Source organism: Podarcis raffonei, chromosome 16 (assembly GCF_027172205.1).
Source record: "Podarcis raffonei isolate rPodRaf1 chromosome 16, rPodRaf1.pri, whole genome shotgun sequence".
In the NCBI taxonomy this organism is placed as follows: domain Eukaryota; kingdom Metazoa; phylum Chordata; class Lepidosauria; order Squamata; family Lacertidae; genus Podarcis; species Podarcis raffonei.
Genome location: NC_070617.1, coordinates 11,636,849 through 11,663,103, shown reverse-complemented (window position 1 = coordinate 11,663,103; position 26,255 = coordinate 11,636,849). Strand labels below are relative to the sequence as shown.

The 26,255-nt window shown below is 47.9% G+C and overlaps 1 protein-coding gene across 5 annotated transcripts; it reads right to left on the bottom strand.

The window, feature by feature from the left end:
* Positions 1-684: 684 nt before the first annotated feature.
* SLC3A2 (solute carrier family 3 member 2) lies at positions 685-26,255 on the bottom strand. 5 transcript variants are annotated; one of them, XM_053367978.1, is made up of 12 exons: positions 25,819-25,886; positions 18,098-18,276; positions 15,212-15,266; positions 11,444-11,905; positions 8,414-8,587; positions 8,024-8,124; positions 7,136-7,204; positions 6,711-6,775; positions 5,330-5,534; positions 4,548-4,691; positions 2,766-2,876; positions 685-1,762 (listed from the first exon to the last, which is right to left on the bottom strand). In XM_053367978.1, exons 4-12 carry the CDS (start codon positions 11,895-11,897, stop codon positions 1,415-1,417), a joined length of 1,671 nt encoding a protein of 556 aa, XP_053223953.1. In that variant the 5' UTR covers positions 11,898-11,905; positions 15,212-15,266; positions 18,098-18,276; positions 25,819-25,886; the 3' UTR covers positions 685-1,414. The 5 variants fall into 5 exon arrangements, with proteins under 5 accessions (XP_053223953.1, XP_053223952.1, XP_053223949.1 ...); XM_053367977.1 differs by lacking the exon at positions 18,098-18,276 and having other exon boundaries at positions 25,819-25,885; XM_053367974.1 differs by lacking the exons at positions 15,212-15,266; positions 18,098-18,276 and having other exon boundaries at positions 25,819-26,255.

Genomic DNA, 26,255 nt, shown 5'->3' with positions numbered 1-26,255 from the left:
TGGGTTTTGAAAAGGCAAAAGAAAGCCCAGAGATATTCAGGCTGTTTAATTATTTGTCCCAATCCCAAATTCCACACTTGTGCAACGTGATCAAGGTAAACACATGTCTGGAAGTCACCCAGTCTAGAAAACACCCTCTCTGCTGGCTCCCCTCCATCAGACTCAAACCTATTTCTAGCTAGAGCTATTATCCTCCTTGTTTAACAGGTATTCTTTAACAAATGTATAAAACTGTCACAGCCTGAGGCCATCTAAGCACCACGAACAATGAATACCATTCCTACAAACTCTTTTTAAAAAATCTTAAGATATAAAATTAATATTCCATAAAGAGCTGGGTCACTCCTCAAGGAAAGACTTCTTAAACCAAAATATTCAGTTGGCAACTAGCCATCAAGACAGTTAGGTGCCTGTCTAATTTCGGCCGATAATTGATTCCAGATTGCTGGTTTCTAGTACAATCTAAGCATGTGTTACTCTCAGTGGTGACCCATCTGAGGAGCACATGTACCCTTAAGTAATCTGGTCCCAAGCTGTTGAGGGGGTAAGTCCAGACCAGTTGCACTACTTCTACCCCTGCCACTGACGACTGCGCTGTTGAATGAGTTGGGATTTACCAGGGGAATTGAAAGAGGCTGTGTGCACATGCATAAACACTACCATTCTGAACAGAAACCACAAGAGTCAGCAGAGAGAAATTTATTAAACTCATTCCATACCAGTTCACAACAGTTTTGGCAAACAGGACAGGCACACGAACAGGACAGGCTCGCACAGACACTATGCGCCTGCAGTAATATTCATTCCACAAAGTACAGAGGCTTAGAAGGAGCTGGGTGGGGCATTTAGTTTGCACAAAAACATATAACTTTACTTGTCAGTTTTCAAGGATGAAAGTTGCCCAGCCAAATGACAAGCACACACACCATGTGGAAATGATAATCAAAACTGGAGCTGTGGACAGTCTGTTGACGCACATGACATGTTAGTGTATCCAGTGGTGGTGGGGACATTAAGCTCTACACACCACGGGTGAGGGACCCCACAGCCCTCCAGATGTTATTGAACTACAACTCCCATCCTACCCAACAACTGGCCAACCTGGCTAAGGATCATGGGAGTCGGAGTTCAACAACATCCTGAGGGTCCACCTATTCCCCCCTCCTACTATAAAAAGTTTCATTTTTCCAGATACTGGCAGGTCAAGGAATGTACAAGGAGTGAAGGAATTAGGAGAGCAGAGAGAGAAGAGACAGGTGTTAAAAAAATTAAGGTGATACAGGAGAGAGTAAGATCAGAATGCTGTGAAAACTGCGCCCTTTCAAGAATTCAGAGGCTGCTCCTTTGCAAGGACAGTTGCACAGACCCTGCTCTTTTGCTCCTCCCTGTCAGGCTGGGGGAGCCACAAGTCAAACTAGGCCACATACGGGAAACTGAGCAGGAGCCCTTCCGAGGGAGCCAGCCTGAGTTCCCGTACACTCAGCTGTTTCTTCTCCTCCGTGGGCTGCGTGCTGAGCTCCACTGTGACTTGGTCTGGGAGGGGAGGGGACGTCACTATGGAGATGGTCTGGTCCCTGGGAGCAAAGTTGAGGACCACTAGGTAGCGCTTGTTCTGGTCCCAGACCCGCAGGTAGGCAAAGACACTCGGGTTGCTGGTTTCAGCCTCTGTGTATTCGCCGTGAAGGAGGGAGCGCTCCTTCCCCCGCAGCTCGCTCAGCTGTTTGAAGAATGACAAGACCGAAGCCGGGTCACTGTTCTGTGACTGCCGGGATTGTGCAGAAGGGGTAGGGAAAGAAAGAGAGAGAGAAGAGAGACAAGGGGAAAGTTATTCATTAATCACTTCTAGCTTCACCGGCGTTAAAAATCTAAAAACTGCTTAGCGATTAAGGCTGCATACACACTATAAACTTAAAGTGCAAGCAAACAGAAATCCTGGGAACTGCAGTTTGCTAGGGGTACTGCTGGGAATTGTAGCTCTGTGTGCGTTCCCAGGATTATTGCAGGGAGGAAGGTGAATGTGCTTTAAATGTATGGTTTGTATGCAGCCTAAACTTCTGCCTACCAGACACTGGGGGCAAGCAGCAAGGGAAAGCTCTCCCGCTCGATGGTCCCTGCAAGGGAGGCCTTTCAGGCAGAAGTCCAGGGCCCCAATTCAGCAGAATGAGCAAGAAGGAGCCCCAAACGCAGCAGGACCAGATTTTCCCTGTTTTGAGGTAAGTGAAGGCATGGCCAGACATCAGCACCAGAGGCCCTCCATGCTGGACCGTTAAGTCCAGAGTCTAAAAATGACCTAACTGGCACCAGTGGTCTACACTACACGGGGCTTGGCTCCTGAGTTATCTGGCTGGACTTTGTCTGGGTAAGAATGGGAACAGAGGAGACTGCCTTGCACCCAGGTTCAACCCCCAGTCTCTGCAGGAGGGCTGGGAATGCCACATGCCTCGAAACCTGGAGAGCTGCTGCCAGTCAGTGTGGGCAATACAAAGCCAGATAGACCAATGACCTGACTCAGTGCAAGGCAGTCTTTCTGATGTTCCTATGACAAGAGGGGGCTGTTGCCTTCATGCCCTGCTGTTGAGCTTCATGGGAGCATCCGGCTGACCACAGTTAGAAGCAGGATACTAAGCTAGATGGAGTTTTGGTTGGCATTAAGCTGAGTATTTTGGGGATATATTTATTTGTGACATGCTGGCATGTGTCCCCATATAATTTGCAAATTACTGGCAAGAGCCACTCACATTTCTCCCATCACTTCTGAAACTCACCTGTACAGTGACATTGCTGGCTGCTGTGTTAACCTGCTGCTGATTTGCTTTTGAGAAGCCAAAGTTTGCTGAATTATCCCACTGCATACGAATGACACTGGAGGCTGCAGGCTGGAGGGAGAAAAGAACTTACTATTAGCATGGGTGCAACTTGGGGGGGGGGGGGTCAGAAAAAGACAAGACCCATCACACACGACCCATTGCAGCACCTTAAAAACCACCACCACCAGTGTTTTGCAGGAAGAAATCTGAATTTCCAAGTCCAATAAACCACAATGCAAATATAAGTAACATTTTTGTCCATTAAATTCGCCCAGATTCCATGCTGCCCCCGGAGGCTTGACACATTATAAAAACACAGGAGTTTGCATTTCTGCATGTGATGCGGGATGGAATATGATGGCTATGTTCTCCATCCATTGTGAAAGGCAGTATCTGTGAATCAACCCTGGGGAGAGTATTACAGCTGCGCTCAGGCACTGCTTGAGAGCTTTCCATAAGAGTATCTGGTTGGGCTGCTTAAGAAGAGAATGCTAGACCAGGTGGGATTTTGGCATGATCCAGCTGGGTTCTTCTTATGTGGTGGGGAGGATACCACTGAGCCAGATCTGATCCCCTAAGACAGAGAGGGGGAATCTGTGCTCCACAGATTACAACTCCCAAGATCCCTGACCATCAGCCAAGCTGACCAGGGCTGATGGGAACAGGACCCTTATCTCTGATTTACCCTTCTGTAAGTGCATTTAATATGTGATCCCTGATTGGCTGAGACATCTGTCCAGAACAGAAGGCGAACCCTGTGGCCTTCCACATGCTGGACTGTAACTCACGCCCTCCCTGACCATCGGCCCTGCTGTTTGGGGCTGATGAGAGCTGAGTGTTCAGCAACATCTGAAGGACCACAGTTCCCCAGCCCTGCCCTGGCAGCTCCAACACGTTACAGACTCAGGATCTGTTCCCTGCACCCAGAGCAAGCCTTAAAATGGTCCAACAAATAGATATTGCTGCTTGAGCATCCGCCCACAGAGCAGCTGGCTGTTGTTTGTGCACCTCCTGCATGGAGCCATGGGAACTCCGGAAACAGCAGGCCCCTTCGCAATGCATTTGTTGTGCTGCCAAGATTTTTGTTTTCATAAAGTGAAAACTACAATCCTTTGGCAAGAAGGGCCAAGGAATGCCTCTCCTGCATGTCTGTGGGGGGCATTGAAGCTCCTGGCACCTTTCAATGCTCCCCCCACAACAAGCACTTACTCTGGTTTCTCTCCAGTCTTCAAAAACAGTGTGCCCACATTTACATGCCTATGGCTGATGAAAAGGCAGGTGCCTTTCCACTGGGCTGCCTTGTATAGAATCAGACCACTGGCCCATCTAGCTTCCTGAAACCACCAGACAGAAGAACCAAAAACTTGCCTCCACTGCTGTATCTCCTCAGCCTCACTGACCCTTCCTGCTCCCACGCACCCTTTGCAAAACAACAGACCAAACAGACCTTGCTGCCTGAAGCAAAGGACATGCAGGTTCCTGGCACAGACTAGTGCTTACATCTTACTTAGAACTACAGGGTGTTGCCTTATATATACAGAGTCTAACCGTTGGGTCCATTGAGTTCAGTATTATCTACAATGACTGGCAGCAGCTCTCCAGGGTTTCAGGTGGGGGAAAATTGCCAGCCCTACCCAGACGCAGAGAACCGAACCTGCCTGTGACGTACACACTCTACCCCACCCTATCTGCCCCTCCACCCATCAGCAAAGCACCCAGACCCTGACGTCGCACCCCTACCTGGCCCGGCAGGTCCCGCAGCCCGATCTCATCTCCGTAGTCCGTGAAGGGCGTCCCTGGCAGCGTGTAGAGCAGCAGGTGGAAGAGGCGAAGGAGAGGCTCGCCCATCGGAGAGGCCAAGTGGCCAATGTCGGGTCTTCCCACCTGCAGGAGGACAGACAGTCAGCATCCAATCAAGCGTGGGTTAGAATGGGGCCATTGGAGGAGCAGCAGCTATGTGGTCTGTGCCTGCAAATGTCCCTCCTTCCTCTGCCTGCTCACCTTCAATTCACCCGTGGTCCCCTTGCATTTAACTCACGCGATTTCAACCATACATGGCTGAAGGGCCAATGGTTGAAATTCCGCGAGGCAAATGCAAGCAGGGCAGGCAAGTGAAAAACTCTTTTTTCCACTGGGTTTTCTCAACAGGGGCCAGCCACATCTCTTCCTCTCTCTGTCTCTGTCTCTGTCTCTGTCTCTCTCTCACACACACAGACACACACACACCCCTTCATCCAGGCCTGAGCAGAGCTTGTCTGAGGCCTGGGGGTGGGAGTTTCGCGATAACAACACTGTAAACTCAAGCAAAAAAACAGCCACTCCCTGGCAGGGGCTCCCAGCCAGCTTAGCCCTTTGAGGGCTGGGGCAAGTGTACCCAGCTGCCCCCGCCATCTGCACAAGACTGCTTCCAACCACACACAGGCCACAAATGGCGGCCAACCACTCCCCTTGCTCTCTTTCACCCACAAACACACACGTATGCAGACGCAACCACAGAGTCTGGTTCCAAGGCTGCCACTCACACTCCAACTGGGCCACTTGTCTCCAGCTTCTTGGATGTACTGGCGTATCATCTTGGCGGCTGCTTCCCCTCGTGTGCTGTCTTCTTGGCCGCCTTTCACCAGCCCCAGGAGGTACTGGCTGCTCAGCAGATCCACGCCTGTGGTCTCGTTGAGGAGGGAGAAGATGCCCTCGGCATCCTGCCTGCGTGTCGCTGCAATGAGCACCCTGAAAGGAGGAGCAGAGAGAGAAAGATGGAGATCAGTGGAGGCTGGACCATTAGGGCAAGAGGAGCACTTGCCCCATCACTCTCAGTCTGCCCTCAGCCAACCCCCACCTGCCTGCTTTCCTGCCTACAACCAGTCCGGGATGGGGGTGGCCCTGCCTCTCAGCTTCCTCCTCCTTAGTCTCAGCGTTGCCCTTGTAGAAATCAGCAGGAAGGGCAAAACTAGAATTAGGTGGCTGTGCCTGTGATTGGCTCTGGCTACGCCTCCTGCTTCTCACCACCAGCCAATGGGCACCAGCCACCGCTGAGAGATGGCTCAAACGAAAGACCACCATGGGAGGCAGCTGAGTGACATCAAGGTGACACAAGTAGTGGGCCAAGCACAGCACAATTGATTTTACTGTGCTTTCTTATTTCTATTATATAGTATATTTTGATTCTTGTTTCCTCCAATGAGCTCAGGGCAGCATACTTGGGCCTCCCCATTTTGTCTGCACAACAACCTTGCGAAGTAGAGGTTAGGCTGAGAGACAGTGACTGGTCCCAGGTCACCCCATGAGCTTCATGGCTGAGTGGGGGTTTGAACCTTGATTTTTCTTGCAGGTCATAATCCAACAACAACACCATGTTTAGAAGCTGGGGGTTTTTTTTGCTTTTAGCTTTTTAAATGGAATACGGATCGAATAGGCCTGGGGTTGTCATGTCTTCAGTAAAAGCTCAGAAGCCACTGGGGCTTTTCCGGGGCCCTGTACGGCATCTTAGTCCTCACTCATAGGTACCAACTCCTAGGAGCTGAGGGATCTTCGGCACCCCCAGAAAAATATTTGAGGGGACCAGGCCCCCTCAAAGTTGATGGGGATTGCCATCCAAATGGTGTCCGTGCACCACATCACGTGATCAATTACGCAGGGAGGGCTTACTTGGGCACCCCAATATTTTATTCAAATTGGCACCCCTGTCTTCACTCATTATTAGCAAAAAGCAGAATTTTAAAAAGTTAAGAGAAAATGGGTGGTAAGGGGTGAAAATGGCAGAAGGATAGTTTGCTTTGGCACAGATTTATCAACTTGATTTTGTTTTCTTATGTAAGTCACTATGTTTATGTAGCACAGCTTGGGAGCTTAAAGGAGGAGGAGGGGATCAGAATAGGAAGCTGTGCATCTTAGGGGGGTGCCTACCTGGTGTGGTCGTCCACACTGTATTCTTCTGTCAGGTTCTTCCACTCACTCAGGATTTGGGTGTCCTGAGGAAATAACATGATCGGCAAGTGAGATAGATGCACACTGAGGGCAGGAACTTCAAGCTCCACCCCACAACCACTATGCCAAACAGGAAGGAATGCAGGAAGTGGCCTTATAACTACTCTGACCTTCTGCATGCAAAGCAGATGTCCTGCCACTGAGCTTCCACTCTGTACAACCCAAAAGTCCCTCCCCCTGTAAGAAAAAACAACCTCCATGTATCTGACAAGAGGAGGCCACCACTCTTTAATACCAGCTCACAAGGAAATTCACTTTGTCCCTTAAGCGCTAGTGCCCTGAACCGGGGTGGGGAGGGAGAAGGATGAATAATGGAGATTGATTGGGATGGGCTCACCACATACATTTAAATGTTCCACGCCCCCGATCTGGATCCCAGAGACACCTTCCTCCAGCCAGAATGTAATTGCTTCCTGAGGGATGGAAAGAAAAAAAAACAGGACCAGACAAGCAGTTAGTCCTCAAGGGTGACTAAAAAAATCATGTTGTGTTGGTTGATTCCTCCCTCTCAGTCCCTGCTAATTAGCCTTTGGTGAATTTAGTTTTATTTAGGTTACAAGGAAATACGCCCACCTGCTATAAGGAACAAGGGTGTTGATTCACACTAAGGAGGCCATTGCTCAGACCCCTCCCTCAACCATGCAGGCTGCTGTTTCAGCCTACCTTACGGGATTGTTGCAAGGCCAGTAATGCTATGTGCACTGCCCCAAGTTGCTTGATAAATGGCTATATGTGACCAATTACAGGTTTGTTTAGTTTTTAAATTCGATCTAAAGTATTTAGACTCAAACCAGTTAGCTCTGTTGGTCAGAGCGTGGTGCTGATAACGCCAAGGTCGCAGGTTCAAACCCTATATGGGCCACCTGCATAGTCCTGCATTGCAGGGGGTTGGACTAGATGACCCTTGGGGTCCCTTCCAACGCTACAATTCTATGATGTTTAATGTTTGGTGCTTTACTGCAGTTTTATTTGTTGGAAGCCGCCCAGAGTGGCTGGGGCAACCCAGTCAGATGGGTGGCATATGAATAATAAATTATTAATTATTATTATTATTATTCTATATATCAGAAGGGGGAGAACCTTAGACCTGGGGGGTGGCCAAGCAAGCAGCAACTCTCCTCACCTGTGATACCCAGGCACAGGTGTAAATAAATTCTTCCCCATCACCACCCAAAAAAGGTGGCAACTTTAAGATCTTCCCAATGCTCCCCTGTGCGCTTTTCCTTCCTCACCTTCATTTTGTCCTGCAAATCCTTGTTAAGACTGATCTCCTGGCTGAACCAAGGCGACTGGCTGCGATAGTTGGGGGTCAGATCCAAAACCACCTTCAAGCCTGAAAGAGAGAGGAAAGGAACATCACAAGTCAGAAAGGTGATGCCTAGAACTTCTGCAGAGACCTCTTGCTGGCACTGCAGCCAGGAATATAAGAGCAAGATCCTGGCTAATGGATAAGGCCAAAGCCCAGAATCCTGTTCTCATGGTGGCCAAACAGATTCCTTAACAGGAAGCTACCAAGCAGGATTTGAGCACAACAGCACCTCTCCTCCCTTGCGATTCCCAGAAACTGGCATTCAGGGGCAGAGCAACAGCTAGTAGCCATTGTGGTTACGCTTGGCCCTTACTTTTTTTCTTTGCCACCTGCAGGACTTCCCGGAAGTCATCCAGCGTCCCATATCTTTTGTCGATGTCCTTGAGGTTCGTTCCAGCCTGGTCGTTTTCAGGATTGACGTGGAGAGGTCCAATCACCAAACCTTTCACTTTGAGTTTACTTAAATAATCCATTTGCTGCTTCAGACCTGGAGTGACAGAAAGAAAGCAAAGGTGTTATTTGGGGGGGGGGAGGGGGAATAAAGGTTGGGCTGCCAGTGCAGCAAGAGAGTTGATCCCCTGCTCAATTCTAGCTCCAGAGATGATGTAGGACTCAGCTAGCAGAGTTAACAGCCCAACTATGGCCACAGACTTAACAAGCCAAGTTCGGAGGATCAAATCCTGACTTTACAAGCCAGAATATGCACGTGCACTGTGGCTCCTTGGCATGAACTTTGCCCCTCCTTTTGTGTGAGCAAGGGACTCAAGCCAAGAACCATAGTTTCCTGTTACATCCAAACTGGGAAACATTGGCTTACACAAATCATAGCTTGTTTGGAAGACACTAGCCACAGTTCCCAGTTTGCACAGAGCAAGGAAGCCATACTTAAGTGCAGTTTCTCAATTTGCTTCCCAGTCTGAAACAGAGCACAGCAGTTGTGTGCGACGGAAACATAATGAATAAATAAATAAATCCAGCAGAGCCTTCCAGCCCTCAGTGTTGTAGAGACAAACTTGAAAATTAGTATACAATGGTTTCCCAAGTCCTCCTTAGTGTCAATTTGGAACTTTCTGTTGTTAAGATTTAAAAGGCCAGAGAATTTAACAGGGCTGAGGAGGAGGAGGACGACTATTTATAGAAGACATTATAGAGGACTATACGCTGGCTCCCTCGGCCAGTAAAGTGAGATGAGCACCGCAACCCCAAGAGTCATCCGTGACTGGACCTAATGGTCAGGGGTCCCTTTACCTTTACCTTTAGAGGACCACTGGGAGACCCGGGTTCAAATTATTACTGTGCCATGGAGTTTAGTGGGTGGCCAGGCAGTCCCTCAGTCTAACCTACCTCACAGGGAAGCTGTGAGGGTAAACTTGAGGAAGAGAAAAAGACATGTATGCTACCTTAAGAGTGATGGGTTGAGACCCTGGGAGAACAGGGTAAATTCCCACTCAGGAATGGGACTCAGTGGGTGACCTTGAGGGGTCAGTCGCAGTGTCTCTGCCCAAGCTACCTCACAGATTTGTTGTGTTGATAAAAACAGAAACCAGAGAAACAATGCATGCCACCCTGAGGGCCTTGAAAATGGCTCTCATATCTCCTCTCGGTCTCCTCTTTACCAGACTAAACATGCCCAATTCCCTCAACCGTTCCTCATAAGGCTTGGTTTCCAGACCCTTAATCATCTTGGTTGCCCTCCTCTGCACATGTTCCAGCTTGTCAATATCCTTCTTAAACTGTGGTGCCCAGAACTGGACACAGTACTCCAGGTGTGGTCTGGCCACGGCAGAGCAGAATGGTACCATTATTTGGTTTAATTGGTTTTCGTTCTTATTTTTATATGGTAATTTTATGTTGTGAACTGCCCTGAGATCTACAGATGAAGGGCAATATATAAACTTTGGTAATAATAAATAATAATAATAATAATAATAATAATAATAATAATAATGAAGAATCTAAATGTAATAAGAAGTCTGCTCCCAGCCCAGTTTTGCTTATTTATTCTATTTATTATAAATCATATTAATTAATAACTAGCCCGGGAACAAACTTCCAAACTCAAAGGGATGTTTGTGAGGGAGAAAATAAGCCCTTCCTGAGCTTTGGATGCCCCCCCAACCCCCAAATGTACTTAGAGCTGAGCAAATAAGGACACAGGTTCACACAACGAGCCACGAGGCTCTATCTGCCTGATCTCCAGAGGAAGCAGGGTCAGAGTGAGACAGTGGAGGAAAGGAAGTGGAGCCCTGCGAATCGTTTACCCAGCCAGCCGCCTCCGTGCTGAGTCAGCGTCCCACTGACGTCAGGAACTGATGAAACAAAGGCCAGTGGTTGCTTCAAAGCCGGATAGAACCGGCTGCTTGGCACAGGGAAGTCTGGCTGGTACCAGTCTGTGGATGGGCAGCCAGTAAAGAGGAAGGGGGGGGTGGAGAGGCAGCTGCTAATCACATGTACTCAGAGCACTGCTGAGCGCAGCAAGAAAAGCCCAATAGGGAGATCCTGAACTGCCCAGGAGGCGATTTTCAGAGCCATAGAAGCCTCATTGCGGGACTTGCCTGCAATGACCTTAGCCAGCAACTCTGCATTGAAAAATAGTCCTTTTGACTGCAGTGGAGGGGAGAGAGGAATAGGCAGGGTGCATTAAAGGGCAGGCTAGCATAGGTCCCGGGTTATATATTCCAGGAACCTTCTCAAGTTTTGTTTACAGCAGATCAGTTACTTCTGAGCAACAACACCCTGTTAAGTAGCTTGGAGGGCAGATATTCATGATAGGTTCCCCCCCCCCTCCCAGGAATTCAAGGCTGTTGAGTGAAAAGGGAAGAGTCCTTGACTGGCATTCACACAAGCACTGTGCCCATTAATTACATCACATTACTACTAGGAAGTCTGGACCTGCAAGTCCGCAATAAATTTTCCAAGCAGGTGGGGGGGGGATCAGGTTAGTTTATGAGCACACAAAAATAAAAATAGTGCTCATACTTGTCTCATGTCTCGGGTTCTACAAAGCTAGATACTTGCTCTTTTTTTGGAAAGCTGGGAATCTGGAAACGATGATATCTCATTCACCCACCTGAGATGTTCTGATGCTGAGCCACAACCCTTCAAATAGAATGTCCTTAAGAGCATAGGAAGCCGGCTGCTATTGAGTCAGACCACTGGGTCTATCCAGCTTAGTGCTGTCTACACTGACTGGCAGCAGCTTCCCAGAGGTCTCTCCCAGCCCTACCTGGAGATGCTGGGGATTGAACCAGAGCCCTTATGAGTGCAAGGCTTTTATTCTTGAGCCGCTGCCCTCTCCTGCAATGGAATAGCTAGGACCACGTCCCCCCCTTGCAGCACCCACCTGCCAGGTCGCCCACGTTGTCGTCCCCAGAGTCCTGGAACCCTGCCACCTCCTGGATGCGGTAGATGCCGCCTTTCTGCCACCACTCCTGCTTGGGCAGGTCCTTGCAGCGGGGGGCCTGGACGATGATGACGACGGCCCCCGCCAGCATGCCCAGCCAGCCCAGCCAGAAGAGGATGAGGAGCGCCCAGCGGGTGCGCACCCACGTGGGAGTGCCGGCCACCTTGAGCAGCTCTTCCTTGGAGAGCCCAGTGAACTTGGCCACCATGGCGCTTTCCTCCTCCTCCTCCTCGGCCACCTTCACCTTCACGACCCCGTTCTTCTCGCCCAGGCTGCCCGGCGAACTGGCCAGCGGGGAAGAGGCGTTCATGGGCTGCTTCTCGGTCTCGATCTCGTTGAGCTCCACGTCTTTCATGTCGAGCTCCGTGTCGGGGGTTACACCCGGGGAGGTCATGGTGCCACCTGGGGGAAAGGAAGCAGGTGGTTTGGAAGTGATAGAGGGGGAGCAGAGGGAGCCCCCTTAGTTCACAAGGCCTTTCTGGGGGGAAAGGCTCTTCTTGACCCAACATACCCGTCTTCCACAGAGACCAGCTTGCCTCTGGGCTACCCTTCCTGCATGCATCCAACTGAGGGTTCATCAAAGGCTTGGCCTCCAAACCTATCCTTGGTGCCTGTGCCCCCCCCTGGGGGCACCAAAAGCCCGTCTAGCTTCCCAGCAGCCACAATGAACAGCTGCACAGAAAACCCTTCAGCAGGCTCAAACCCTAGAACCTCACATTTTAGAAATTTCAGACAATGTCCATTTTTAAACCTCCGTTCCTCCAAAAACTGCCTATCTTCCTGGATACTAGTAACCCCCCCTTACAGAGCCCTCTTTAGGAATACCCCCTTATGTATGCCAGAGACTAGACCCCCCAAAAAACCCCTCAGCAGCAGTCACTATGCCACCCCTATTAGATCCCTGGGGCCATTAACCCCAAATACATTCCCCTCCCTATTATAAGAGGTGAAATTCACACGCTCTCTAATGGCAACCCTATGGAGAGGGGAAGGGGGATTTTGAACAGAAAGCTCCTTTTACCGAGGCGTTGCGCTGCCCCCCCCCGGACCCTATCCACCCCCCTCCCCGTAATCCAGATCTTCTCTTCTGCCTTTATCCGCTTTCTGGATACCAACTTTAGGAGGTGTATCTAGTGCGTAGAAGCGGGTTGTAAAATCAGGGGAATGGGGAGCGAGCCCGGCAGGTGGGGTCTCTCCAATCTCTACCTGGAACGATCCGGAACTTGGCTCCTCGAGGAAATCCGGTTCGATCCGATTCTGAGCAAAGCCTCGCCGGCCGGCAGCTAAAATAGGCTCGGAGCCTCCGCCCCCGTCCCGCCCTCCCGGCTCCCCCAGGCCGGCGCTTAAGGTGGAACAGAGCTTGCCTCGCCAACCTCACGATGGCGAAGGCGTCTGAGTACGTATCATCATCATCATCATCATCACCCCGCAACAAAAAATTGGGACAATTAAGTCCATCTCTCTCTCTCTCTCTTTGCCTCTAAGAACAGCCAGCCAAATGCTCTGGGGGACTCAGGAGAGGCATAGAGGTGCATGGCAGCTCACCTTACTCTTTGTCCCCAGCCAGGCATCTGCTAACTGAGGTATACTGCCTCTGAACCAGGAGGTTCCATCTAAGCTTTCATGCTCGTGAGAACCTAAGGGTTGCTTTGCAGGAGGAGACAGTCAACAGGGATGCTGCTAGGCTGGAGATTCTCAAACTGTGGTCCATGGACTACGAGCAGCCAGCGAGCTTCATGCTGGTGATCCACAACATTTCTGTGGATTCCAGATTGAAGATGAGGGACAGTACGTTCATCCTATTCAATATTTGTGTCGATTTTTTATTTTGTGGGGGGGGTTGCTTTTTTTGTTTCTTATACCATTTATTTCACTGTATCGCAATGTTTCTATGATATTCAAACTTTAATACAGCAAAATGCAAGAAAAAGACGGTTATAAGTTTAGGAGGTCACTCTTGGATGGTTGGTGGCCCTGATTGCCTCTCATAGCATCAAATTCCAAATTAACTATGAGCTGAAATCCTTTCATCTGTTATTCAGCTTTATTGGCTATCCCTGAGCTGGGTACACATTGTGCCTTTAAAGCACATTCGGGGCACATTCTTTCCCTCAAAGAATTCTGGGCATGGTAGTTCACCCCTCACAGATTTAAAATTCCCAGCAACACTTAACAAACTATATTGCCTATAATTCCATGAGGGGAGAGATGAGTTTTCAATGTGCTGTGAAGATATTCTGTGTACGCAGCCTTAGAGTTATGAGGAAAAAAGCGACAGACTTCCCCCATTTACTTTCTCCACACCAAGCACCCACTTATAATACCTCTAACATGTGCCACTGGCACATTAACTTTTCTTCTCAACTAAAATGCCCTGGAAGTTTCCTCAAGGAGGGGTTGCTCCAACCCCCTTTATCACTTTTCTTGTCCTTCTATGAACTTTTTTCCATCTGAGAGCTGCATAGGCCTGCAGGCTTCCCATCCCAGATCGAGGACCTTCTATCAATTGTTAAAAGGAAGGAAGTCAATAAGTAACAAAAATTAAACAATTAAAGTAAGAAAATAACTTCCCAGCCAGTTTCTCATCATTCAATACTCCATTCTTGCTCAGGCAAGGCAAAAGTGGGAAGAGGAAAGCGGGGGCAATTTTCAGATCCTTCCTTGCTATACAATTTCAGCTCCAAGACAGAACTGTACCAGAAACGGAGAGGGCGGGAGTCAGTGTCAGACTTTGAGCCTCTGTGGCGGCATCTGTGGGGAGATCAAAGGGGTAGACATCCGCCTTGGGACAATTGCAAGAAGCAACTGATTATTCCCTGCCTTAAATTGGGTGCTTTCAAGTGCAAACAATGTTCCTTTGAGGAGTGGGCAGCAGGCATGAAATCGTGCAGGGATCCTGTACAACACAGAGGCTAGAACACAGAGGTTGTCAATGTGGGGCCTGTGGGCACACAGGCACCCACAGAGGCCTCTCCTGGAGTATCTGCCATGCTGAAATTAGGCTTGAAAGAAGACTCCTGCTGCATTTATCCTGATTTGTTGCAGGTGAATGTAAGCCTGGCTGCTGGATCAAGCGAATAACCCATTTATTCCAGTATCCTGTTGTCACAGAAACCAGTCAGATTCCTAGGGGAGATTAGATGAAGGTTGCTGTTTAATCAGCATTCATCCTGATTAGCTTGTGGGGAGGTTATTTTATTTATTCATTTTATGTTAAAGCATTTAGAAACTGCTGAATATTCTTAAAAACCTCTAAGGTGAGACCCATATGTTGCAGATATTAGTCCAAATTTTGAATGCTATTTTTGTGATATACAAACGGCATAAGAAGACTTGGTCTCTTCATTTGTATCATTTATTTTTCCTATGATCCTTGCTAATTAAACCCAGCGAAAAGCTATTTAAAAACCCTCTAAGGTTAGACGACTGTTGAGCCAAAGCAAAGTTTATACCACACACTTTTGAGTGCATTTCCCCCTTTCCTTATCACAAAAAGCGGTTTTGTGTTGCAAGACCTTCCAATCAACAATAGTTGTGCAACATGAAATTGGTGACATGTGATTGAATCCCACCTGAAAATAACAACCGTCTATAATCCATGCATAATCTCTTTATCTTGTCTCTCCCAAGCACAATTGCCTTTTCCTCCCTTCCCAAAAATAAGAAAAGAAAGCCCCAAACATCTTATCATTTCTTTACAGTGCTTACTTAGCTTGTCATAAATTGTGCAGGCTCAGCACGGCCTCAGCTGATCTTGGAATTCCTTTGGTAGGAAGAAAAAATAGATTTTTTTCCCAGCAAGAAGCCAGCAGCTCCAGAGTCTTCCACCTTAAGCTGCATCTCCTGACTCAGCAAAACTTGCCAAAGCTCCAGTCCTCCTCTCTCTCTCTTTTCCTCTTTCCCTCCCTTCCCCCCATCCCAATGTTCATTGCTAGGGCAGTAAACAACTCTCAGACAAGCCAAGACTGAAAGCAGACTTTGGCTATTTTAACTTGACCTCCCTCTCCCCTCAAGCTAAGTGGATTTTGTCCCCACTGCCAAAACATTCTAACACCTAAACTGCGGGGGGGGGGGTGTCAGCGCCTCCACCCACACAAGACATTTTGTACATCTAACAGACCTGCATATATTTGTGAAGGGTTAAAGGTAAAGGGACCCCTGACCGTTAGGTCCAGGCGCGGAGGACTCTGGGGTTGCGGCGCTCATCTCGCTTTATTGGCCGAGGGAGCCGGCATACAGCTTCTGGGTCATGTGGCCAGCATGACTAAGCCGCTTCTGGCGAACCAGAGCAGCGCACGGAAACGCCGTTTACCTTCCCACCGGAGCGGTACCTATTGATCTACTTGCACTTTGACGTGCTTTCGAACTGCTAGGTTGGCAGGAGCAGGGACCGAGCAACGGGAGCTCACCCCGTCGCGGGGATTTGAACCGCCGACCTTCTGATTGGCAAGTCATAACCCACAGCGCCACCCGCGTCCCTTTGTGAAGGGTTGGTGGACCCAAAAAGCCCAGCAAGAGGGGATTCAGTAACCCTGTGAGGTAGCTTAGGCTGAGAGACAAATGACTGGCCCAAGGTCACCCAGACGGTTTCATCATGGCTAAGTGGGTGATTTGAACCCTGGTCTCCCATGGTGTGATGTCACTCACGCGTGTTGTGGGGCATGCTGACATGTTGTGCTGATGCTCCAAGGCATGTGTACATGCTGCCGCAGAACTTTGGTGGGCCCCAGCCCCTTCAGTGAAAATTTGGGGGGCCTCGTCCCCCACAGCCCCACATAAATGGCACCCCTGACTGACTGGCATCATGGACCAAGGCATGTCTGGGTAGTAATCAGTTGGCCTGGAATAGCACTCCCCAACATTATATATTATAAAAAATAGTTGTATTTGTATTTTGTACGCACATTCCGCCTATAGTATTGCTCATCTTTTAGTAGAGTGGATTGGCTTTCTGAATATCTTACTGGATGCACATTTTATGGATTTTGTATTTATGTTTTTAATGTTTGCTTGTTTCAAATTTCTGTGTTATCCAGTTCAGTCACTTTAAAACGTCCTTTTGTATAAAGTGACTGATAATATTAATAAAAAATAGGGACTTCCGGGGGGGGGGGTTCTGGAAGGGGCCGGTTCATCCTGGATCTTCGGCAATCAACAATTTTGGAGTTTCTTCTAACTAAAAAAAGCTGGTTTTACTATTTGAAATATGGCAACCCTAAATAAATAACAATAATAATACATGTCTGAATTTTTTTGTCAGCTCCACATTGTTGGAAAGCAAGGTATAAGTCTCAACTACTTATACTACTTAAATAAATATAAACATTCTAGGCAGTTGGGCTTGTCAACCCAAGGGAGAAACCATCTGACCTCAATATCTTATTTCTAGAGGACCTGGGCAAAGAATGCTGGCAGAATGGAATCTCCTCTTTTTTCCTTAGCAATTTTCTTCCAAGTCCTGAAGGGCACTCATTCCTGAGCACCCTCACTCCCAAGACTCTTAAACTCCAACCGTTCGTTCCTCTTTTGATCTCCATCAAATACCTGTCCAACATTTGGGTCAGGCTTCCATCACGTTCAGGCCTGTGTTCAGCCCAGGGCTGGAAGAGGAGGAGGAGAGGTGGGAGGAAGCCTCAACAGGGGTGAGGCTGCCCCAGAGCTAAGTAAGGGATCCACGTGCTTCTCACCCCACGTTGCTGGGAAGGAGGCCGGCCTGCAGGCCAGATCTTGTAGCCTCTATAAAGGCCTGGGCTCCGAGCCAGCTTTGAATCCCAGATCTGAAATCCCATCGGAGCAGTCAGGCATCTCAAAGCAGGGATAAAGCAAGGCACACATAACAATTAATGTCCTTTTTTCTGGTTGCCCTTTTCAGGGCCTAGCAGCTATTAGAGCCGGATTAACCATGATGCTATGTGGGGCCTCATTGTGTGGGGCAGGGCACTGCTTTGATTTAAATATCTGGATTTTTGTTTATGGCACTGAACTTGTTGGAAACACAGCTAAAAGATGGTCGCCTTTTTAAAAGATGCTCCTGCCCCTGTGTCTTTTACAGCAAACTGGTACGTGGAAGCTATGTGGTTAGCCACACTTAGGGCAGGTGTTTAGGGGACCTTTGACTCACCAGATGTTGAACCACAATTCTCTGTGTCCCCGGCCATTGGCCACATTTGCTAGGAGTGCTAGGAGTTGCAGTTCAGCAACTCCTGGAAGGCCAAAGGAACTTAGGGAAACCTGAGGTGACCCTCCAGACCTCTCTATCTGGCCCTTGGGATTCTCTGCAGGCCTCACACCAGCCCTGCCTTGCACCCTCTCTGGGTGTTCTTGCCTGGCTGCAATGCAACTCTATTAATGCTTCTTGCCAAGATGGACAATTGGGTGTGGGTGCAGAAACTAGCCCACCATACAAAGGTCAAATTCACATTCATTGCTCTGCTCACTTTTGCTTTCTACCACTGGCCTGCGGCCCCCAAGTGGTTGCCTAGATGGGAATGCGGCCCTCAGGCTGAAGAAGACTCCCTGTGCCTGACTTAGGGAAATTTCAGTCATCTTACAAAGCAGATGAAGGAACTCTGCAAAAAGAGACAGTAATCCTACCTGATGCACAGAATTCCTGGTGACCCTATTTTTCCCTGCGTTAAATGCTGTCCTCCCCCAGTGTGTTTACACCATACAATCTTCCTCCCCGAATTCCCAGAATCCTTCCTCCTCCTGCTGTTGTTGTTGTGCTGCTCAATGTTATTCGGAACAAGCAGAAAGGCTGGGTCCTTGCCAGGCTGCGGAAAATAAAGCGGTATGTTATTGCCGCATGTTTATCTGCTTCTCTAATGGACGGTGGTGCACACTCCTGTTGCGTGATCCTGCCGAGACTCACTCGAGTTCACACAGATAAAGGCACTCTTGGCCAGAGAGCAACATGAGTCCTCTCTCTCTCTCTCTCTCTCTCTGTCTCTCTCTCTCTCCCCCCCCCCTCCGTTACCCCCTACGGTTCAAAAAGAGCTGAATGCTTTGGCAACAGACCAGTCCACTGAGCTGAAACGGCTTGAAAAATGCTTGCAGTTGTAAACAAACTTTGAACTTTTTATCTGTGTCAGAGATGTTACCTTCCCAGCCGTGTTTGCCCCAGAAAGGCAAATGAGCTCCCTCACTTTGGCAACAACATTGCAGTTAGAAAACCTCACAGCCTCCCACTGTTTTGTAACCACCGCGGCTGGTTATTCCAGCACAGGAATCCAGCAGAGAATCCCAGGCAGTAAAATCAGGCTCTCAAATAAGACCTACTTCAGTTCTCATGCTTCTGCAGCCCCACCTTGCCAAGTGCGGGGAATCAGTACTGCAGAATTTAACCTCCTGAATTAAGAAACTCCAAGATTCTAGTCCTTAAGAATACATACAATGATAGGCCCGAAACTATGCTGAGTTCAGATAAATCGCCGAGTATGATTTCTAATGGTCAAAGAGCAGGGCCATAATTCTCAGCATCGTTCTTCCCCCTTCTTGGGCCAACCCCGGAACTCAAGGTCCTTGGGCGCAGAACTTTGTTTGGCAGCAATTCAGGGCTTAAACTTTGGCCCCTGTTACTGCAGGACTGGAAGGAAAGGGAAAGAGTATCAACTGCTCTTAAACAGCAGTGTGTATGAGTTGAATCAAGCTCAAGAGGCATTGGTTCAAATTCTAGCCCAGTTTGCATTGAAGTTGCATATACACCATACCGCACCCCCCCCCCAATAATCCTAGGAACTTGATATTTTATCTGTCAGAGCTACAATACCCAGCACCCTTAACAAACTACAGTTCCCAGGATTCTTGAGGGAGGTGTGTGCTTTACACGTATGGTGTGTACATAGCCTCAGTCTGTCCTGCATGCCCCCTTGGAACCACATCTGTCACAATCACTTAGATCTTGTCTGCGCTATACATTTAAGGCAGAATCATATCAATTTAAACAGTCATGGCTTCCCCAAAGGATTCTGGGAACTGTAGTCTGTTAAGGGTACTGTTAGGAAGCCCCTATTCTCCTCACAGAGCTACAATTGCCAGAGTTCCCTGGGAAGAGAGATTGACAGTTAAACCACTACTGGCAGCTCTTGGAGGGGAGGAAGGGTCTCCTAAGACTACTCTCAGTACTCTTAACAAACTACAGTTCCCAGGATTCTTTGGGGGAAGCACTGCCTGTATAAAGTGGTACTGCTTTAAATGTATCGTGCAGATGAGGCCTTAGTGTACCACTGCTGTGCTGACTGTAGAGGCTGCGAATCACACGCAGGGCGGGCCTAGTGCCAGGGAAGCAAGCAATCCGAGAACCGGCTGTGCCGCCAAATGCTCCAGTTCTCAGAATCAAAACAATAATAAAAACCCAGAACAGATGTGACATTTCCCTCCTCTCCCCGTGCAGTGAAGGCTTAGAAATACAGTCGCAGACACCCAAGGAATGGAAATTTGGAGATTGGTCATTGGGCCCACTTTGTGCAGGCCTCTATCTGAAGATCACCCCCTTGATTGACAAAGTCAATCAGTCACCTGGCTAGCTTCAAGGTGCTGGGTTTGGTGTGTAAAGCCCTAAACAGCTTGGGACCAGGATACTTGAAGGATGGTCTCACCTTTTTCAGCCAGAGCATGCCAGAGTACACTTCAGGCACTTCTCAGGTGGGCGCCATTACAAGCTGGTGCTCCCCCTGCCCGTTTCTTGCCTTTACATATGTCTGAGAAGCCCCAAACGAACATTTAAAGCCAAAATGGAAGTTGGCCCGCATATGAGAGTCTACACTTTTTAAAATATATGACTCCACCTAGCTCTTAGCCTCTCCTGGCCATGATTGGTCAAGCTACAGCACGGGGCCAATTTGTATTTCCTTTTCTGTCCCCGCGTAGCAGTGTCAGGCTTTAAGCTTTCGAGCCAGGCCTCTACTATTGCACATGCGCACGTTTGCACGAGGGCCCTTCTGAGCTGCCCTAGCCACCCGCCTGAATCTAAGAGAATGAGGGAGGCGGGGGTGCATTTATTTGACCTGCACCAGAACTAGGGGTGACCCCAAACCAGCTAGGGAGACAGCTTGCAGTAGTTTTTAGCATTCTGTGAGTGGTGAACATGGTTGTTGTCAAACCTGCATCTGTTCAGGGCTGCCCCGAGTCGCCCGGCCACTTGTTGTAACAACTTCATGGTGAGTTCTAGCACCATTTTTCTTGGAAAAAAGCACTGGTCTCACTGCATACCCAACTAACCACTGCACTCCGCAGGTGAGGGCCTCCTGCAGATACCGTCTTATCAAAAGATTGATGCCACACAATGCAGGAATCTGGCTTTTAGTATCATGACAACCACCTCTTGTTAAATATTAGACAGACGCCTGCTGAAGACCTACCTCTTCCAACAGGCCTTTTAAGCAGAGGACTTTCCCAGCCTGTAGCCTCGTTGGAACTGTTTGCAAGGTGTTTGAACTGTTTTCTTGTTTGTGTGTTTGCCACCCTGGGCTCCTCGGGGAAGGAGGGTGGGATATAAATTGAATAAATAATAAATTGAATATATAGTAAAAGGAAGGAGAGTAGGTGCTGGAGGGCCCTTGAAATTGCTCATCAACAGCACCTCAAGAGCTGAGCAAGCAGGCACACACGTTGCTTTATCATAGGTTTTCCCACCATGTTGAGAATTGTATTTCCAAACCCTCCAACATGCTGAGTCCCAAAACTGGGATGCACATCTTTCTGTCCATGCTCCTGTGTGATTCACATGACCCGCATGAGATCACGGAGCCCAAAATACACACTTTTTCAGGGCCGTGCTTTCACACCGCCTAAAAATGTATGTTTGGGGGCACTGTGCAAGGTTGCGGCCCCGAAAAAAGTGCTAGTTCTAACACAATGTTGGACTTACAAGACAGCGTTCCAACTCATCACTATCTGTAGCTGATGCTTCTTCAATTAACATCCACCTTAGCTAGGTAAGACCTGTGTCCACTTGGTGGTCTGATCAACCATCCAGTGTATTTTAAGATTTGAATGTGTATAAGCATATCTTCTCTATTGTTAATGAGCAGCCTGTGAGCTGATGTTGCTTTCAAATTTTTAGAAACAAACAAACAAACAGCACAGTTCTGCAATCAGTGAAGTTTTTAAGGTCCAGTCTGCCATTTTGATTCAAAATGGCACCCAACTGTATCAAAACATAGATGAAAACTGGCTCCTCGATCTCAGGAACCATCACACAAAATTTGTTGCAATATCTTAAGAAGTGTCTGAATGCATAGCAAACTGACAAACAACTTTTCAAAATTTGCTAATTTACTGGTGTTATGGATGCATGTCCCAATAACATTTTATGTTGTAATAAAGCATTCAAAATGATTTCTGAGTCGTCTTTCTTGACTCAATTAAGCTATCTCCACTGGTCTTTTGGACAATTAAAAACATGTCAAACTAAGTAAAAAGCTGTCCAGGTTAACTGTATTTGCACTTGTTGTAATGAGTAAACAAAATAAATTGGAAAGGAAAGAGAGATGGAAAGATCTGCAAGTTTGAAACTGGACAAACAGAAACCCTATGTTAAAATGAAATCTACAAGTCTTTGGGGTTTCTAGGGAGGTCTGGAAATACCATGGCAATTACTGAGCATGTGTAAAATAAAATAAAAATCAATGGAAAGGAGGCTCATTATTTCTTTGGAACGATGTACCGCAAGATCACATCCTTGAGCCAGGTGACCCCATCAAGATAAAAAGTGAGGCAGCTGCTCTCAGTGGAAGATTTCGGAGTGGTGGTTCTCATACACAAACACTTAACTCAGAGCAGGCTAGGATTACATACTGAATGGATAAGAGTTCAACGAGGGCATCCATCTGGGTGCCTGTCTCGGATGTCAGGATATTCAGTTCCTTGGTACAGACATACTGTACTGGGTCAGATCTTGGCTTATCTGGGTGTATTCCATATGGTGGTAGCTATAAAGGGGCTTCTCTTACCCTATTGCCTGGGAGTGAACCTGGCACCTTCTGAACATAGTTAAGAGCCTGGCAGCTGGATCCTCCCAAAGGCCCATCTAGTCCAGCATCCTGTTCTCACAGTGGCCAAAGGGATGCCCCGATGGGAAGCCCACCAGCAGCACATAAATGCAACAGCAACTCTCCCCGTTTGTGATTCCCAGCAACTGGTATTCAGAGGCACATCACTGCCCCCAACAGTGGTGAGAGAATATCACCATCAGGCTTAGTGTCCACTGATAGCCTTATATTCCATGACTTTGTCTAATCCTCCTTTAAAGCCATCCCAGTTGGTTAGCCATCAATGCCTCTTGTTGGAGCAAACTTCACAGTCCCAAGTACATGCTGTGTGAAGAAAGTACTTCTTTTTGTTGTCTGTCCCCTGGTTCTGGTATTATGAGGTTTGGGGGTAGAGAAACCTTCTCCCAATCCACTTTCTTTATACCATGCGTAATCGTAAAACTCCTCTCTATTTTAAACACCTACTGCATGCAAAGCAGTGGCTCTGCCACTAAGCTGCAACCTCTCAAACTTGCCTGGGAGTCTCTTCCCTCCATAGTTTTGCAAGAAGAAGATCCCTGGTTCAATCCCCAGCATCTTAAAATTATAAGGCACAACAGAGTGGGGGCAGAGTTCAAGATTCATAACTCACATTGCCAAATGCTCCCTCCTATCCTAAGAGCAATATTCCCAGTACATTAAAAAACCTAGCAGATCAGGGAGGAAGCTAGGCTTACAACCCTTTTCCTTGGTGTACTGGGTTTCTCTTTGCGAGGATTTAGCTCCATTTGTAGAGCATCTGCTTTGCACAATGACATCTCCAGGTCAAGCTGGGAAAGATGCTCTGCTCTGGAGAGCCGCTGCCAGTCAGTGAAGACAGAACTGAGCAAGACGGACCAAGGATTTGAGACAGCATAAGGCAGCTTCTTATGTTTCTTCTCCCTAATCTGAGCGACTTGCATCACCTTGACTCCAACTGGGCCTAAACGCTTTCAGCAAAATGCTTTGGTCGAGGTCAGAGAGACTTGGGACTTTGGCCTAGTGTTCAGGCTAATTCAGCAGTATTCTTCCACAGCTTCCTAGGGAGGGGCTGCACTGAAACCCTGGAACAATTTAAATTAAAATAAAGGGTGGCTTATTTTGTGGGGTGGGGGAAGGAGAGGAGGGGGTCCGAAAGGCTCTCTCAAGGCAACTGAGCCATCCAAAATGGGAATGTGATGTAGCAGGAAGGGGGGAGGGAGTTGCTGCCATTTTCCAGAATGGAAAGGACAGGGAGAAGAAAGAGAAAACATATGGTTCTTAACTTGCATACTGTTTAATCTGGGGTTGGGATCCTCGGGTTTGAAGGCCAAATGCGGCCCTCTAACCCTATCTGGCCCTTGGAATGCTCTTCACGCCACACCCCATCTCCAGCTCTGCTTTGCACCCCCTTGAGTGTTTTTGCTTGGCTGAAATATGCCTCTGAACTCTGGCGATGCCTTGCACTTGGCTGAAAGGAGGTAGGGCCATAGCTGGGGGTGGCGAGGTGGGCCGTGCCAGGGGCACAGCTGATGGGGGCGGGCACAAAACCAGATAAAAATATGTCCATAAATATAAATATTGATTATTGCCTCATAAGAAATGGTTTTAAATAGAGGGTGAATTGAATGGGGGGGGGGAGTTGGAGGAGAGGCAGAAAGAAGAGCTAGTTTGTCCGTGGCTAGGGGGTGCAATTTGGAAGGTTCTGCCGGGGCGCAAGATCACCTAGCTATGGCTCTGGATGGAGGACAGAGATGGGAGCATGCCTGAAGAAGCTAGCCTGTTGTACAAAGCTAACATCTACATTAATTGCTCCAGCCATTTTTGCCTCTGGCCCCAGTCACCACTGCCATGTGGCCCTTGGAAAGTTGTGCAGAAGGGCTGGGAAATGATATATAATGAACTGAAGAAGGTATTTAAATTTACCTTTCCTAAGAAACCAGAGGCCTTCCTTTTGGGCATAGTTGGCCAATTGGTGCCAAAGAAAGACAGAACATTTTTCATGTATGCAACAACAGCAGCAAGAATACTTTTCGCCAAGTATTGGAAGACACAAGATCTACCCACCGTGGAAGAGTGGCAGATGCAAGTGATCGACTACATGGAGATGGCAGAAATGACCGGCAGAATCCATGACCAGGGAGAAGAACTGATGGAACAGGACTGGAAAAAGTTTAAGGACTATTTACAAAAATATTGCAAAATGTTTGAGTGTTAACATGATGTGGGAAGTGAAGATAACAGGGCATGTGGGATTTGGTTAAAAGTGAATGAAAAGAAGAATTTTAAAAAGGAGAAGGGGGTTATGAACAGAATAATATTATGTCATAGTATATAAGATGAGGAATGGGCTAAGATAAGGGAAATTTGGGACATAATAACTAGAAAAATATAATTTTAAGTATGGTTTGAATAAGGGTTTGAACTTGCTGAATTTGATCGGAATAAAGAGGAACACAAAAAAGAGAGATGTGAGGAGGTCAGGACAGAGGGACATGGAATTTTGTAATTTAAAAAGTGGATTTTTCTTTTTTTTCTTCTTCTTTTTTCTTATGTATTCTTGTTTTTTGTTTTTTTCTGTGGGCTTTATCTAATGGATTGATCTATGTGAAATGATGAATTTTTTGATTTGTAAAATTTCAATAAACATTTATTTAAAAAAAAAAAGGAAAGTTGTGCAGAAGGGAATGCGGCCTGAAAAAAAGGTTCCCCACCCCTGTGCTAAATCAACAAGGTTAGATTGCTTGACAGACGACCCAGGTTCAAATCCTCCACTCAGTCATGAAGCTTACTGGGTGGTCTTGGGCTGGTCTCTCCCTCCCTTCCTCTCACCACCTAACCTACCTCACAGGGGTGTTGTGAAGCTAAAAAGAGACTCTGTGGGGGGGCAGGGCTGTTTGCTGCTGGGAGCACCTACAAAACCCCTGTCTACTATTTTATGATTTTTTTGAGAAGGGGCAGGAAAAATCCTTATAATTAATAATACTATCAAATTGGGTTAAGAGAGGAAGAAGAGGGTCGGGTGATTCAAAAATGGACCCAACATGAAATCCATTGGACAGAGGCCCACAAGGTTATTATTTCGCAAGCCCTTAAATGGCTTGAACAAGAGGCTTAATCAACTGCCTCCCCCTGAGCATGCACAGAGTGCCACACTTCTGAGAGCGGGGGGGGGGGCTTTATTCTATCGTCATTGCTTTTAGAAATTAATGCAAAAGAACTGGCTGGGGAGCAGAAGGGGAGGCTGTGCTGAGAATGAGAAACGCAAGGTTAGCAGGGGCAGCTAGTAGGCTTCAAAAGCTACTTTCGGAAGCGGCAGACAGTTACCTTGTCTCCCCTCCTTCTCTAGCTCTCTCCTTCCCAGCCGCATGTCCGGAGTCTCACCGCCGCCTAGCTCCCCTTTCCACACGGCAGCCATCTTGATGCCACTAAGACCAACATGTTTCCATGGCAACCAGAGCGGCCAAGGAAGCTTCTGCTCAAGCGGGAAAACAAGGCTTGGCAGTGGCTGGTGGGACCACACCAAAATGGAAGAAGACAGGAGACAATTGTCAACTTTGGTCCCCTCTCCCCACAACACTTGGGGAGGGGGGCAGACAGAAATTCAGCAGGTGAAATGATCATGGAACGGGAAGGCAGTGACAGGGAATGGGGCTGCATGAACTTGACTGTTCAGTGTCTATCACACTTCCTCAGAGATAGGGAATCTCAGGGCCAAGGGTGGCCCTCCAGGCCTCTCTGTCTGGCCCTCAGAACTCTCCCTA

What these genes read in the sequence shown, in the direction of transcription:
- SLC3A2 (XM_053367974.1), bottom strand. Translation starts at nt 25,909, where the DNA reads ATGGCTGCCGTGTGGAAAGGGGAGCTAGGCGGCGGTGAGACTCCGGAC. An exon ending in AGAGAAGGAGGGGAGACAAG is followed by an intron (nt 11,906 to 25,818) that starts GTAACTGTCTGC and finishes CCTTTCCCCCAG; the next exon opens with GTGGCACCATGACCTCCCCG. An exon ending in AGTGTGGACGACCACACCAG is followed by an intron (nt 5,535 to 6,710) that starts GTAGGCACCCCC and finishes TCCTCCTTTCAG; the next exon opens with GGTGCTCATTGCAGCGACAC.